The sequence below is a fragment of the Simochromis diagramma genome, unplaced genomic scaffold, assembly GCF_900408965.1.
Source record: "Simochromis diagramma unplaced genomic scaffold, fSimDia1.1 OVJJ01000026.1, whole genome shotgun sequence".
In the NCBI taxonomy this organism is placed as follows: Eukaryota; Metazoa; Chordata; class Actinopteri; order Cichliformes; family Cichlidae; genus Simochromis; species Simochromis diagramma.
This window is the reverse complement of record NW_024386985.1, coordinates 3353133-3370781: the sequence shown is the minus strand read 5'-3', so window position 1 is coordinate 3370781 and position 17649 is coordinate 3353133. Positions and strand designations below refer to the sequence as shown.

Sequence of the window (17649 nt, the reverse complement as noted above, 5' to 3'; positions counted from 1 at the left end):
TCAGCTAGAGACTCCAGTGTTTGTTGAATGACTTAAAACCACTTTTCTAAATGGTCCAATCCTTGTCATCATGTACTGTGCATTAGTTGCCATGGAAAAACTCAACTCTTGTTCCAAGTATAAAGCCACAGCATCTCACAAAGCATGCTCTGTATCTTTATTTCTTGTTTTCTGGGGGTATTCATATGTTTAAGCATCAAGTAATTTTACAGATATTTCAAACACATGCATCATATTTAAATAAAATTGATAGACATAAAATATAAATAAAGATATCAAACAGTTATATTGGATCCATGCAATGAATTAAAATCATTCCTGTTATAATCAACACAATCAAAGCTATTAAGAAGCTTCATACTACTGATTTAAGACATCCACATAAACAGAAATATTATTTGCTTTGGTTACCCTGTATTATTCACATGCTGTAATAAAGCTGTTATACTTTACTGTTACAAAGCCTTGTAACACCCCAACAGATCACTACTGTCACAGTGAAGCTGCAAATATATATTCCTGATCCAATTTAGGACCAACGAAGTGAGCTGTGAATCTGTTCATCACAAGTCATGACCAATATCATCTACACTGGACTGCAATCTGACGGAGCAGGGGCCATTAGACGGCCTGGAACTACCGGACCTCCTTTTCTTTAAAATTACACCCTCCTGGATTGACCAAGCACCAGCTAACCCTCTGCTATTTGTGGTAATTAGTCCAGAATGTGAGCTGTCAACATGCAAAAAATCGTGCCAGTAGGCCCACAATGTCGCAGACACCCCCACTGTGTTCAACAACAAGCAGCTAGCCTCGGCCACTGGAATGCATTAACTTTCTCCTCTCTTTTTTTTTTTCCCTCGGCGACTCATGTCAAATTCAGGTCCCTCAGAACAAAATCTTAATAATTAACTGGCAAATTTTAACATGATTGCTTCTGACACACCTACTCTGGTAATTATTGCTTTGAGGCCATGTGCTAATGAAATTAATGCATTCATTGCCCCAACAAATTAGCATAACTCATACAAATGGCCCACATTTGAGACCCCGTTGCAATAAGGGGAAAACAACATACAGGAAAAAGAAGCTTGAAGAATAAAAATAAAGATGCAAAATGAAATGGCTGGCGCATTGAATCGGAGACTATGATGAGCACTGCTCGCTCAAAGTCGTAATGGCTAAAGCCTCTTAATGTTAACCAAGGGTGATTGTAGTAATGCATTATAGAGCGATAGCTGCGCAGGACAAAATGATTATCACCATCATTAGAGTCATTGCAGATCTACATATACATCTCTCTGTGGACAAATATTAAATGCCCATGCCACTGCAGACATTAAAATGTTATTATACTGATGCATTAACTTACTGTAGCAGAGTTCATATCAATATATAGTAGGAGCTTCCCAACAATCACTCTCTAAATGGTGCAGCTGCCACTCGCAGCACTCCCTGGCCCTGCCACTAACCCCTGTTCGTGGCTGTTTGGTCTCTCAGTGGGATGTCTCTCAGACACTTACTCCTCGGCATTAATAATTGACGATGGTGCCATCGGTACAATAGGCGAGGACAAATGCAACAGTCAGTTGGAGATGCTGCAGAAGTGCGAGAAATGTCCCCTCGTAGCTAAAAGAAGGGGAGGGATGGTTGTAACACCTAAAAAAATGCGTTTGCCCGCAGCCAGATACTGTCAGGGAAGAAGGAAAGTAATGAAAATGGCCTCAACACTGGATTACATTATTACAGTCAGGTGATAGTCTGCAGGGTAGTGTGACAGCTCGCAGTAGTGTTTCCATAACTTCTCTTTATATATCATGGCGACTTCATTTTATACAGCAAATCGGTAACTCACAGCCCCACAGTCAGGTGCATGATTATATCTGTAGGACAACAGAGCAGCAGGATTTGTGCTAAAGGATAAACTGAAATGAAAATGTAATTGAAAGTGTATGAATCAGCATGTTTAAAAAGGTCAGAAAGGAGAAGTTCCCCTGTTGATTGGTGCCACGGCAACACTGACAAGTCGGAAAATAAGGACACTTGGTCTTTAAGTGCCGTGTTTCTTTGACCAGTGATTGAAAGTCAGAGTAAACAGTGAGTGAAAAACGCAGAGCTCCCAAATGGGACTTAAACAGCCATCGCCTGGTTAATAGTCATAGAATTTATGGCACTGCCACCTTGCCAATCTCCAAATACACACTGCAAAAAGTGTACAGTTTGCTCCCGGCATGCAATACTGCTGATGGCAGAGGACACCTTTTGTAAAAAGAATGGCAGAATTCGACCCTTTGAAAGCTAAAAGGCATTGGGACAAATATGGTTTCTGTGATACTGAGTACTTTTATGTTTGTTCTAATGTTCATTTTCCTCAAGTCAGTCTTGTGTTTGATTAGTTATTTGATGCCAAAAACTGCAACATTGCTGACTGAATGAAGTACACCTGGAGGCATCTGCAGACCTTTGAAATTAGACATAAGAACATAAAAGGACGGCTCCTTTTTTGGCACCTTGTGATTTGTCACCTCTCTCCAACCTCCAAGAAAGTTGCTCTGCAGCAAACTGCACTAACTGAGACTCTGAGGGATTTTGCTTTTTTCTTCTTTTCTTTTTTCTTCTGTTCAGAAAGTTAGTTTGACTTTTGAAGGCCAGCTGAACTGACAAGATAATTTTGCTTTAGCTGGTGAGTCAGGAGCACAACACCTAAAATGAGAAACATTAGCAGTTACTCTAAGAGTTCTTCATTCAAGGGACTTTCCAGCAAAAATAGGACCTCAATACCACAACTGCAGTTTGTTAGAAATCGCTTTACCAGAGTAGGGTGACAGCCCGTCGACATCGACCATCTTCGTATACAATCTCAGCTCGAAAATGCTTCAATGAGAATTCCTCGCTCAGAAGCAAGAAATGCTCATTTTTAAGGAGAAAAACAAAAGAAATAAGAACACAATTCTTAAACCAGCCTTATTAGATTATCATCTTCTTTTACGTGAAACCCATGAAAAGACCTTAAAAACATACCCATCACCCCGCTGCCAAAAAACAACATCTCACTGTTTTTTAGCCCCACAGTGGCAACGACACACACTCGAGACTTCCACCCCAAGCTAAATGTTTCATTTAATTTGCTCAGAGTGAGACTGTGGATGTGCACTCGCACGATTTCATGTTTAAAATATCTTCGACACCTGAAAGGTCGTCGTCAAAGTTACTGTGACATTTTCTCCCACAGAGTGGATCCTTCCCATACATACACACAGGACCAGACAGCGAATCCGACACTGGAGAGCAAACAATGAATAAAACACTCAAGAGCCAGCTTGTGATGCTTTGACCCACGACACAAGCATGAATACATACAACACATCAACGGCATACTTCCTAATCTGAGATGGTTAGTAATGCGGCCACCTTCTCCAGCATGCAGGCCCATCTGTGATGACACATCAGCTCCGCCGTTTCAAACGAATAAACTCACAAACACGAGACACAATGTGTTGACAGAAAATTTGCATTAGGAATGTAACACAGGAAAGCATGATTAATTTCTGCTCACGAAATGAATACAGATTTTGTCATTACATGGCTTGTATCCTCTGCCAAATATTATAATGTTTCGCCCTCCTTTTCCGCAGCGAGTGTTCGGCTGCAATAATAAGGAATAAAAGACAGCTTACAGCTCATAAGCAACACAACTGCTGGCAAATCAGCTAAATCACAGAGCAAAACAAAGACCTGATTGCTCATTAGTATTATAGATCTGCTCTCTTTAAATCTGCTTGTGAGATGCAGACACTGTTTAATGGCTTAACTGGGGTTTGTTTAAATGTGCACCATCTACATTTCACACAGTAAAGATTAAAAGAATGAGACATAACCAGATATCTCACTGAATTTGATATCACGGCCCCCTTCTCAAAACACACATGCTCGTCGATACACTTACCTTGGCCTTGCAGATGATGCATCGCGCTCTGTCTTCACTCCCACATCCCTGTAAGGAAAGGATATTTAAAAGTAATTTAGTGACAATGAGCCGTGAAAACAGCGGCTCCAAAGTTCCTGAATGACACGCATGAACAACGAATCATTTGTTTGTTGTTTTGATCAATAAACTAATTAAGTTTGTTGGGGAAATGGTGCACTATTTTAAACCCAAAGGTGCACTATGCATAACAATGCTAATTTAATTAAATTGCTTAAAAGCCTTTATAGTATGGTGGCCTTGAGGAGCAAAAACACAACTTTTTTTTTTTTTTAAATAAGCATTAGCCAAAAAAAAATCATACAGAAAATCAACACTGTATAAAAAAAACCCCACAAATCGTAAAAATAACACTAACAAAAGCATTTCACAAGACACAAGGACAAAAGAGAGAACACAATTCAAAAAATGCATTAAAAACACAAAGGATCAGAAAACAACCTTTGACAAAACAACAAAATATGAAACATCAATATTTCACAAAACTCAAAAAACACATCAAACCAAAAGCAACATTTCAGACACCGCACTCTTGTTGTTTTACTGATTGTGTTTTTTTTGGCTGGTTTGCACACGAGGCCTCCTCTAACTACAATAAATAGCATGAACACGTGCGCGTATTTAACGCTTAGACTAAATGCATCACTTCATATGACAGAAGCACGCATCCAGTAACATGTTTAACAATCTTTAAGCTGGTGCTCGCTCGCTAAACACGCTAATAACAAGAAAAGCATTTGTGCGTACACAAACCGCTAACATGCATGGCATGCAGGAGCACATTTTGATAGATGTTAATGGCATATAATTATAGAACACTGCTATTAGGCAATGTGATTTTATAAAGAGGACCATTGCCCCTGGCACTGTGGCCTGATTGCTGCAAGTGTTGGTTTGATGAATGTAAACCAGGTCTGTTTGCAGAGATGTCAGCCAATGAGAGAGAAAGGGAGAGAAGAGGGTTAGACGCTTAACTCGCAATTAAAAGGAGACATAGTCATGCACCCAAACAAATTTATCACAAATGAGAAACATATCTAACGTACGTCAGAAACTAAACTCATTTTCTGCACATCTCATTATGTTTTTCATCACTTCACAGATTCTCCATTGAATCGGTTCTATATTTAATTCTTCAGCGTGACTTCTTTTTTCCTCTGCGTTTTTTCAAACGGTTGGAATTACAAATTCTAAAGAGCATTTTTTTTCCGATTAACCTCAATATAATGAAACCAGATGGATAAAAAAAATAAGAATTTATCTGTAGAGATCCTAGTCAAGTACTCAAGCTGTCAGTGAGTGGGCAGGCAGTGCTCACACCAGTCCACACTCAGCTGGTGCTATACAGTCTACTCATGCCCTTGTACTTCGTGCTTTGAGGGGTTTCACCCCTCTAGGAATGCACTCCCTATAATGAGGGTCAGAGGTCAAAGTGCTGCCGTGCCTGGAGGCCGGGATCTCCCAGGCACACTCAGTCACTGACTCTGTCCCTATATTTAAATCCTGCCTCAGGACATGTTTTTCAAAGGGCATCTCCTAACTAGTTCCTGGTTACTAATTAGTTCTGTGCCATGCTATTTGTCTTTAGGAACCTGAGTGAAGAGGAGGAGGAGGAGGAGGAGGAGAAGGGGGAGGGAGCCAAATGAGGCAGCCCTAAAAAAAGATAGCGTATGTTTTGCCTCAGTGGAGACGATAATCACTCAGACAGTCCTCTGCTGCAAACATGCTGAAGTATGTATCAACAGCTGAAATGAATGCCAGTGGTGTTTCGCCGTGTTTGAATTCTGCGTGCCCACTCTTTAGTGACAACATCTGTGTGATACTGTTGTGGCTGAAATTAAATAAGGACGTGGATTTTTTTTTTTCCCCTCCCCGTACAAGCTGCTTTTAGAGGAGTGGTAACTGTGCATGCTATCACTCCCAGCTGGCTAGCTCTGTCTCTCTCAAGTCAAATCATTATTGGATTACATTTTCTGGCTTCATAAAATGCGGTTAAGAGGCACTTTAGACATATGTGCATGACCTGCTTTCCAGAGATGGCTATCAGAGCAAAAGTGACAGGTCAATTGCTGATTTCTGTTCCGTAAAAAGGGAAAGGGGCTCCCAACCCTGAGCACTCTAAATGGATGCATGTTCCCCCCTCTCTCTGTGTCTGCTTCTCTCTCTCTCTCTCTCACACACACACACTCACGTTAAAAGTACTCGGCACACACACTCATCCCAGAGCGTGTAGCATGCCCGTTTCATAAGCCTGTGTGTATGTCTGTATATAATTGTATAGTGGGAAGACACACACTTAATGGAAGAGGCTCTTCACTCTGACAGCTGGGTGGTGCAGATGAAAGGTCTGCTGTAGCATGTTGTCTACCACTTGTGGAGTATCCAAAGAGACCCAAAGCTCTCTGGAGTGGACGACACAACAAGCTTACGCACATTTTTCTTTGATTAATCTACAAGCATCAGTATGCTGTGAAGTGCATACATTATAATGCAGAATTAGATCTTGATGCATTTATATACAGCTGGAATTTGTTTATACCTCAAATGGAATCAAGCACTATCCAAACGTGCATTAGTGACACAGATGAAATTACTTTTCAGTTTATTTGCTCTTTGGCTCTACAGTCAAATCCGAAATCAGATGGTTGAAATTTGTGCCGACACATCCTCACATTTAACTCTCTAGAAGGCGTAAACGCCACACATACTGAAGCCTACTACATTTCCCACCATGCAACTGTGTAGTCTTTATAGTTGTCCGTGTGTGTATTTATTCAACTTGAGAATAGATTTTATTTGAAAAAGCAGAAAACGTGGAACATTTTAGGAAGATTTTTTTCCACCGTTTGACTTTCTAATTTATTGAAATTATCTTCTGCTTTTTTTGTTGTTGTTGTTTTTGGGAGCATCCCTAATGGTGACAGAACTTCATGACAAGGTTAAACTTACATATTTAACTTAAGTTTAGTTATTAAAAACGGTCCGCATCATTGTGCTCATGGTTGCCATGGTGATGTCGTCCCTACACAAAATATACTTTTTACTGAAATGCATCACTCATCAATTTGTGTGCATCAGATTATTTTGTGTGGCTAACGTTAGCTGTTAGTTGCCTTGTCTTACTGCAGACTAGCATCCACACGCCTGCGCAGGATGTAGTTTATGGAATGTTTCAGTCAAATGGTTATGTTCACTTTTGAAATCCAAGTACTGCAGCACTGCACCGATTTGCACAGCTGTCTGCTTACTTTCCACCGCGCTCATTTACAACTTCCCATTAAAGCCGTCTGTGGGGGCTGCAGACCCTGTTAATGGTGCGTGGCATCATACAATCTTAATAAAGTAAGAATACTTTGTTTAACTGATTAGCTGACTAGCAAAAGCAGCCCCTAGTTGCCACCCACAGTTTAGGAAAATGTGGCTCTTTAACTGCTAAATGCTTAAATATATTTACCAGCTTTTTCCTAAAGCTGTCAGTCTGCAGGTTGGTGACGTTCAGTGGGTTTATCAGAGCTACCTGCTGCTACAAGGTTGGTAAGACAGCTAAACGGAAGCGCTAAAAATGCTACATTATAAAACCACAGCTCCTAGCCTAAGAGAGAGTTATTACACACAACACATAGCCATTCAATCTGTTTTTCACTTCAAACATTAAATTAGAGCTTTAACTTTCACAGTGCCGTCTGCTACGATTCTCAGAGCTAACAACCAGTACTTTTAGAGTCATATTGTGATTACTGCTGTATGACGCCCTTTAAGGCAGTTGTACAGTGATCACATTATGTAAAACTGAACAGCGCATCAGTGCATCTGTCCAAGCAAAGTAACAAGCTCGTAAAGTGCACTTTCATGTCCTGTGACATAAAAACTCATTTGCATACAGAGAAGGTTTTTTACTTCTGTGAAAGACTGCAGCTGAGGTGTTAAAGTCCGCTGCCGAATTTACATTTTCACATCAACACACCTCTTCACTCGCTTTTTAGCTTTTATCTTTTATTTCTGGGAAAATACTTGGTACACAGCGGTAATTATACATTCTGGCAATCCAATTTCTGGCAGCGACAGCAGCAGCAGTTTGTTGGGAATTAATGGTGGAAGAGTAATTAGCATGAGCAGAAAGAAGCTCCATGACTGAACAGAAAGAGAAATGTATGCCACCTACGGAACCTTAGATTTTATCAACTGAGAAGAGTGTAAAGTGAGCTTTTGGGAGGTGCAGTCCAAAAACACCGGCTCCCCGACCAATGTGTTAGTACAACTGCTGGTTCAAGAAGGACTACAGATGTTAATGAGCTCCTCTGTGGTAGGTGACCTGTGCTGGGCACTTGATAGCTTCCTGGATTTCAGCCAGTCCATTAAGAGGTACTTCTCACTGTCTTGGCCTCCGTGTTTCAACTGTATAACGATGACGCGTCACCATTGTTAGCAACCCTCATTAAAACTAATTGGTATTTCTATTTGAAAGGTAGCTCATTAGGCAAGCAATGTTTTGTCTCAATAAGGCGAGACGGCAAATACATTTAGTCAATTTTGGAAAACCAGCACAGACGTTTCACCGCTTACACTTTAACAAACAGCTGATGGCAATTCAAAAATATCACAGTTCCCTACATGGAAAGTCTTTCTTACCCTCTGGATCCATGTGGACAGACACACGTGATGGGCAAGTAAATTCTTGCAGTCGCAGAAATTCCTCAGCGGGTCACTGGCTTTAAGTTCACCATCCCTGCATATAAAGCACTCTGATGTCTCTGTGGAAGACGAGCAGAAGATGGAGATTATGAATGGTTTCACATTGGATCAAAGGCTAATCCCTGATTCGCGTTAAGATTCATATCAAATATTCATCCATGTATAGCGATACTTATTTCCTATTACAGTGTTCAACACACACAGTACGGTTCCACAGAGCATTAGACATTCATGTTATTCCCAGTGGGAACGCAGAGAAGGGAATGTGGGCTTATGATGCTTTTTCATTATTTTCTGCCACATATAAACTATTAAAATAGTGCATGCTCACATTAAATACGGCCACAGTTTCAGATAATGAGGTCCGAATATTTACAAGTCATCCCTGTTAGTTAAAAGTTCAGGATTCAGACTGCTATAAATATGAAGTTTCAGAGAGTTTTTTGCATGATGTCAGTGTTAGCAGATATCCTAATATGGTCAGACACAACTGTCTGCTTTCGAGGGGCAGCCAATAAGGAGTAAGAGTTAACTGTGAACTTTAAAAAGCTTCAACTGTACAGGGAGTGCAGAATTATTAGGCAAATGAGTATTTTGTCCACATCATCCTCTTCATGCATGTTGTCTTACTCCAAGCTGTATAGGCTCGAAAGCCTACTACCAATTAAGCATATTAGGTGATGTGCATCTCTGTAATGAGAAGGGGTGTGGTCTAATGACATCAACACCCTATATCAGGTGTGCATAATTATTAGGCAACGTCCTTTCCTTTGGCAAAATGGGTCAAAAGAAGGACTTGACAGGCTCAGAAAAGTCAAAAATAGTGAGATATCTTGCAGAGGGATGCAGCAGTCTCAAAATTGCAAAGCTTCTGAATCGTGATCATCGAACAATCAAGCGTTTCATTCAAAATAGTCAACAGGGTCGCAAGAAGCGTGTGGAAAAACCAAGGCGCAAAATAACTGCCCATGAAATGAGAAAAGTCAAGCGTGCAGCTGCCAAGATGCCACTTGCCACCAGTTTGGCCATATTTCAGAGCTGCAACATCACTGGAGTGCCCAAAAGCACAAGGTGTGCAATACTCAGAGACATGGCCAAGGTAAGAAAGGCTGAAAGACGACCACCACTGAACAAGACACACAAGCTGAAACGTCAAGACTGGGCCAAGAAATATCTCAAGACTGAAATTTTCTAAGGTTTTATGGACTGATGAAATGAGAGTGAGTCTTGATGGGCCAGATGGATGGGCCCGTGGCTGGATTGGTAAAGGGCAGAGAGCTCCAGTCCGACTCAGACGCCAGCAAGGTGGAGGTGGAGTACTGGTTTGGGCTGGTATCATCAAAGATGAGCTTGTGGGGCCTTTTCGGGTTGATAATGGAGTCAAGCTCAACTCCCAGTCCTACTGCCAGTTTCTGGTAGACACCTTCTTCAAGCAGTGGTACAGGAAGAAGTCTGCATCCTTCAAGAAAAACATGATTTTCATGCAGGACAATGCTCCATCACACGCGTCCAAGTACTCCACAGCGTGGCTGGCAAGAAAGGGTATAAAAGAAGAAAAACTAATGACACCTGATCTGAACCCCATTGAGAACCTGTGGTCCATCATCAAATGTGAGATTTACAAGGAGGGAAAACAGTACACCTCTCTGAACAGTGTCTGGGAGGCTGTGGTTGCTGCTGCACGCAATGTTGATGGTGAACAGATCAAAACACTGACAGAATCCATGGATGGCAGGCTTTTGAGTGTCCTTGCAAAGAAAGGTGGCTATATTGGTCGCTGATTTGTTTTTGTTTTGTTTTTGAAATGTATATTTGTGAATGTGGAGATGTTATATTGGTTTCACTGGTAAAAATAAATAATTGAAATGGGTATATATTTGTTTTTTGTTAAGTTGCCTAATAATTATGCACAGTAATAGTCACCTGCACACACAGATATCCCCCTAAAATAGCTAAAACTAAAAACAAACTAAAAACTACTTCCAAAAACATTCAGCTTTGATATTAATGAGTTTTTTGGGTTCATTGAGAACATGGTTGTTGTTCAATAATAAAATTATTCCTCAAAAATACAACTTGCCTAATAATTCTGCACTCCCTGTATCAGCGTTTAAGTATACGTATATTTAGTTGGTAGAAAAACGGCAGCTTCTTTCTAAAACAATAAAAGCTTTACAAAGTTATTCTACAGATTGGTTGCCCCACAGTCGGCAGTCAAAAGCAGTCTGGACGTTTTCAACTTTGAGAATTCTCAGGACATAAAACATTGTCATACCAATGTGTGCATGTTAGGTGGTAGAAGAGTCAACTGACAGGCCTTTATCAAACGTCCTGGTGGCTTACCTCTGAACTTTGGATTATTTTTGATAAGCTAGAGGCAATATAGAAAGTACAGAAAATACATCAAATCCAACTCAATAAAGAGATGAAAAACAACAACAATGTTGTTTTCTATTTAGTCATTAAGGGAACATTAAAGGGACAATCTATTTAAACCTGTATTTCTACACAGTAAACTGGACTTTAAGCATGAACTGGGTTCACTGGGTTTACCATGATGACACTGTAGTGTTTATTCAGTTAGAGCAGCTTTTACAAAGTTCAACTAGTGCGTGCAAATAACAAAAACAAAAGGTAAGAGTAATTCTCATTCAAAAGTCAGTTTGGAAGTTTTCACATTGCATCGAAGCCACATTTAGCCTAAAAAATCCATTTTAAAAAACTGATTTTAGCTTAAAAGTATACACAAGGTGAACACTGGCCACTTTCAGAACTAACAATATTAGCACTGCTGGAAAACCGGGCTGAAGTTGAAAAAAGAATACACTCACCTTGAAGAACTACTGAAAGAAATATCTGGAGAAACATTTCAGTTTTTAAATGTTCCACAAAATTCACCAGCTAGCTGCTAAATCTGTCTGCAGTTTGGGGCTGGGCAGTTAGCATACACTGGGGATAAGGGAGGTTTTTTTCCCACTATTTTCCTATTGGCAGCAATGCGCATGAGAGCACTGAGGCATAAAACCAAAATAATGAGCTCACACATGCTAAAAACTCCATTAATTGCAGTCAGGTGACAACTCTGTGAGTCTGGCATCTTTTGCATAACCTCCTGTCACTATAAAAATCCCGATGCAGCTGTAGCTATAAGTGTGATTATACCACGTAAAACATTCACGGGTCATTTCACGAAAACCCGATCCCTCCCACCTGACCCCATCAGAATCAGCTGATGTTGTTTTTGTGTAGTAACTCAAGTATAATAAATGAAGCCATGCGTAATATTCCTTTCATACTGCAAATATGTTTCAAGTTACATGTCCCCAAGGTATGTAAGGGTGGGTCAAAATGTAGCATTTTCCTGTATTTCTTTCTGCATCATAAATCATGACATGAAATTTTCAGGGCTTCTAAAACCAGATCGAATTTACACCAAGCGTCACATTTGTTTTGTTTCTTGCATTTTTCTTTCTGACCAACCCTGAGCATCACTGTCATGGAATACCTCATAGCTTCAACAGCAAAACTGCACCAGTTTAATCTCTATGACGTAGAGGAACAGAAACAAGCATTGGTACCCTGATTGTTTTATCTCACAACTCACTGGAGAAAACTTGAAAAAATGTATTTTAGGTAAACTTTCAGGGTTTGCATCATCATGTGCAATAGGCAGGATATGGAAGGACTCATTTTACCCTATATTTTGATAGCAGGCTCATCTTCTAACTTTGATTCCTTCTTGGTGAAAAATAATAATTTCATTTGTGAATGTATCTTAACTGCTATGTTTGCATGTTCTATATATATGTTTGCAACAACCACGGGTCCTTACAATCTGAAATCTGAACCGACCCTTATATAGAATAGAATAGCCCTTTATTGTCATTGTACATATACAACAAAGTTGTGGAAATATACGTTAATCTAAGCTAAGGTGGTGTTTTGCCCCCTGTAGTGCCGAGGTTAGTACCACACATTCTAAAACCCCAAATTTCCATTGCCTCGGTCCTCATGCAAGACTGTGTTTAGCAACAGGATGTAAAGAAAGGTCAGGAGCTGCTAATTGTTAACAACAACACTTCATCTGCTGCCATCAAAACTCCTAACAGCTGCTTTGAGCTCACAGCTGAAGCAAAGCCTAAAGTCTCGCAGTAAAATGATCCGTCCCGGTTCAATTAGGGGTGGGCATAAAAGTAGAGAAGAATACATCATGTGCGAGCTGCCAGACATGCGGTCCTGGCCCTAGGCTGGGGTTAGTCACAACATCCATCCAGCGCTTTAGGCCCCATTGTGCTGCAACCAGCACCTCTGATTTAACAGCACACTTCGCCAGGACCGTCCGTCAGTGATGATTCCCAAGCAGCAGCTTTGAAGCTAAATATTGGACAGTAGCTAGAAGCCAGGTCCGCTGGTTTCATCCCAGAAAAACACTGAGAGACGGCAGCGAGGGCTAGCTGTCATCTGTGCTCTCGCCTGATAGGAGGATGAACTGCTGCCTCAGAAGCTCCTGTCTCTTTTGGGCCTCTCGCTGATCTGCATTGCTTCAGGTGAAAATCTATCCTCAGATGAAAAATCTTTTAATCAAAGGAAGAGTCTTTAATGCAACCCATCACGATCTGCGTAAGCAGATTTTATTACTGACCATGCATATATTTCACTTTGCATTAAGATCTCTGAGACAGGCTGTGTAAAGGAGGAAACCCTAAACTTTTATTTTTGATTCAGTCCCAAAGCTGGCACTTCGAGATAAATGTCTGGTGTTTAGCTGCTTGCTTTAACTCGCTGTTATTGACAGCAAGCAACTGGCCTACTGCTTCCACTGACACACTTTCCACATACTAGTATGTCAACATTCATCTGTTTGCTCGCCTTTAGTCTGCCTTCCTAACAGTATAGCAAGTTTAGTTGGTTTTCAGTCACTGTCAAAATAAGTTTGTATGTGCTGAAGAGTTTGCAGAAAATAATGGAGCCATGTACAGACATACCTATAGAGAATGACAATCTAGCTAACAGGCAGTCTGAGTGATTCAACAGCCTGACCAAAAATATTGCCAAAGTTACTGTGATGGCAGGTTCACCAATTATACGCACAAGTCCTTTTTAACATTTCACTCCCCCGAATCTGTGCTGCTTTTACGATCATTATGGCAAGCCCTGGGGCACTTCTGGAGCTAAATAACAGCACTACTGCTGGGAAAATAACTAGAAAACAACATTACAACAGAGATGTAAACATGCAGTGTGTCAATCGTAGTCGAGCTGGAACGTCTGCGTGATCTGTGACTCCCATAATTAACTGTCAGTGGTGTCAGCGTTCAGCAGAGTTTCACATGAAGGTGGGTGCTCCACTAACTGGCTGAAGTCCTCCTCTCTGCACGATTTAACAGCCAACAAAACTTGCTCTGTACAGCAGCAGCAGCTCTCAGCTGTGCGCTTCCATACAGGGTGATGATCTTATCACAAAGCAGAACGTACCAACACTCTGTCAAAAGCTCTGTTTATGCTACTTGACTGTGAAACCAGCTTCAGTTGCAAGGCATGTCAGTGATGTTTTAATTCACCGCTGCTCAGCATCACACATGAAACCTGAGAGAAAACGACAGAAGGATGGAAACCATAATGTCAACAGAGGCAAACTGAGCAGTCTTACTCGAGGTTGAAACACTGTACAGTGCACTACAAAGTAAACAAATGAGGAAAATGCCAGATTGGGATAATTTAATTGTCCACTGCATTGCTAACGACCTCATTAACAAAAGAATGATGGGAAATCAGCATGGTCTGGGCGAGGAACCGCCTGTGTGACAGCCATCTGGCTACAATGGTTAGGGGGGGTTGCGATGGGGGTTGGGGAACTTGTAAGCTAACACCACGACCATCGCAACTTCCAAGTGCAGACCTAGAGCACCTCTAGATGGAAGTTAGTGGTGTTTTACTAAACAAGTGTAAATTCGACATTTTTCTCTTTAATTACTGAAAATGTGACCAAAGTCTGAAAATGAGAGAAAATATTACTAATACTGGACAAGAGCTCAATGACTTTTCTCAGCATTTAGGTCTATTTGTAGGTAATTGCAATATACAGTATAATATCCATTATACATCAAACACAGAGTGCATTTATGCACACCTAAAAACACTGTATCGTCCTTAAACACCTGACATTGTAGTGTTTTATGACTGGCCTAAGACAGGTAAAACCAAAATCTTTGCAATGGGAAGACAACACCACCTCACATAGTGTAATAATTACTGGCTGATGGACTCTGGTAATAAAAATTCAATGATAAATTCATTTTGCAGTGTCGTTTCCAACACTGCTAAATGGGTGCAAACTGGGTGTGGCCATAGTTAAGTTAAACTAAACCAAACTAAACCAAAAACTAAAATTAGGTGGGAAAAAGCATTTTGGTTAACATTTATATTTACATTTTTAAATTTAGACAAATTCCTCAACACAACCAGTGCAAGGAGGCTTTGTTCAGTGAGGTGGGATGTCTACATGACTGAGTCAAATGCTGTGCTTGAAATATAATATAGGTTCTGAATTTTAAAAGTAAAAGTGAAACCAATGACAGCTCGCCATTTTCAAACAGTAAACACTTACCGAAACAAGCAAAAGTGAAACCAAATCAATATCAAAACTAAAACTCAAAAGAAAACTAAAAAAAAAAAAATATCACAACAGTAGTCAATAACCACTGATGCTTCGAGGTATGTAAAATTTAAAAAAACAGCCATAAAACTTTGGCTCTGCTGTTGTTCAAATACATTTTCTCAACTGCAACTCCTCCAAATTTGGTAAAAGAGAAATCAAGCACAACATCCACTGTAGTTATACCGGTAGAAGGCGGCCTTTCAGTGAATTTGCCCACTACACCTCTATACTCCCATATAAATGCTAACTGACGTAGACTTTTGAGCAATCAAATCGATGTGAAGGACCTGATTTAAATCTCCTCACTGTGACCTTAAGAAGCTGCCCACTGTTTACTTACAGCCCTCTGTGCCAATAGCTTATTATTAAATGTCAATGATATTTAAGCTCTTTATTTGTTTTTCATTTGCTTTTTCCGGCAAATTAGAAAACTTATCTCCAAAAGTCTGATAACAGAAGAATGAAATTCATGTTCTTGCTGCTTCAAACATTTGAATCTGATGTCAGAGCAGGACAGCGACAAAGGCAGATCCTGACTTTGTTTCACACACTTATATGCAAACAGCACATCATATATGTGTGTATCATACATATATAAAGCTTAGAGAATTGCATTGGTTAGTCACTGTCAGTGTCAGCTATAAAAAATGAATCTGCACTTTATTTTTGTGTTTAGCTTAGGACAAAGTGATGATAGATTTCTTATAATGTTTAAACCAAGAAAACAAGCTTCACATGCTACATGCTACATGCTCATTTACCACTGGTCCCTTGACCATATTGATAATGTATTTCCTTGTTATTTTACAGTCAGCCATAATGTTTTAATTTAGACATTGCTGGTGTAACTTTGCTTAACACACTATCCCGGGTTTGTTTGTGGTAGCAGTAGTTACATCCATTACATCCATGCACATGTTTTTTAAAGCAAACACTACTAACCATCAGGTCACTTGAATTTTCTTCTGTTCACAGGCAAATGTCTGGTAAATTATGTTTCTTCGGTTATACTTACCATGTTTGTCCATTTATTCAGGTCCTGTATTTAAGGCAAGTATATGGGAAGGGCCGCCCCAGTACTTCCTGTTTATATAGGGTCATGAGGTCACTGCTCGCATCACTGGGTGCAACCAAATGAAGGGTTTTTCATTCTGTATAGTATTGTTTATTTTCTTTAAAGTAGCCTTTTGAGTTGTATTGTATGTAGTGTTTTACTTTTCAAACCATTTAGCTGAGTAAATGCGTTTGTCAGTTTCATGCATAATCTTATTCCTGTTCTTTGTTTAGAATCGTATTGTTTGGTCTGACCTATTTCTTTCAATGGTAGAGACTAACGAGGTTCAGGTGTGGGTAAAGTCCTGTATAAAGCAAGTGGGAATTTTGCCTACCAGGTTGATTGTTTTGTGGTAGATGCCAGAAATAAAGTATACTTAGTCTGCTGATGCTGTTTATGTTATGCTACCTCACACAGTGATGCAGACTGAGACCCACTGTTTTTTTTAAACAACCTGAACTTATTATTTTTAAAGGTAACTTTGATAACTTGGTTATAAAAACTTGTATGAATGTGTTCAAATATGCGCTTTGTGCCAGCGTGCTTTGACAACAGCACATAGACTCCCTCCCTGGAAGAAACAGCCCAATGACACAGGCTGTGGTTTCTGTTCTGAAACATCTGGCTGTCAGAAATGGACAGCCAGCTGTTTCATTTCATTTCCAAGAAAAAAAGCCAATCTATCATTTCTGTTTGAACACATAAACTGAAAATTGTAACATATCATCAAACGTCAAGCACATACCTATAAACAAGCTTCTACATGACTCTGCCGGAGACAGAGGTCGGTACTCGGAGCCCATGTCTCACTCTGTGTTGAGAAACAACTCCTTCCACTCTCCTCTGACTGTTTTCAGATACCAGCAAGTTGCTCTACTTCCTGTTGGCATTCCTCTTTTTTCCCTCGCTGAAGACGGATGAACATTTAGAGACGAATTGACATATCAAAACAGAAATTTACCACAGCGTAGCTCCACTTTCTGCTGCTGCACTCGGTCAGCTGATAAGCTGTGTTTTTGTTTGAACGGAAGTTGTGAAAGTGAGCAGCCAATTACAGCCGTGAGCTGCAGCACGTCACGACAGGAAGCCACATGAAAGAAAAAAAGGGGAGAGAGAAAGCGGAAGAGAGAGAGAGTTGGAGAGGGGGGCTCTCCGCTGGATTTCATTGTGTTGCTTTCAAGAAGGTCTAAAAAACAGATGCTGCTGGCGATAAAGTGATGACTCACACAGCACAAAGGTGCTTGTCTGTTTGCTTGTTTA

The 17649-nt window shown here is 40.3% G+C and overlaps 1 protein-coding gene across 3 annotated transcripts in view; it reads right to left on the bottom strand.

Annotated features, from left to right (window-relative positions):
* The window catches only part of LOC120738933, an 87102-nt gene extending 69671 nt beyond the window's left edge, over positions 1-17431 (bottom strand). Inside the window, exons 1-3 of one of the 3 annotated variants that reach the window (XM_040040511.1) lie at positions 17135-17431; positions 8615-8736; positions 3947-3994 (exon numbers count right to left, since the gene is read on the bottom strand). In XM_040040511.1, coding sequence (XP_039896445.1) covers positions 3947-3994; positions 8615-8736; positions 17135-17192 — 228 coding nt within the window. In that variant the 5' untranslated portion in view covers positions 17193-17431. The other 2 variants (XM_040040510.1, XM_040040513.1) reach the window with 2 other exon arrangements.
* Positions 17432-17649: the final 218 nt, after the last annotated feature.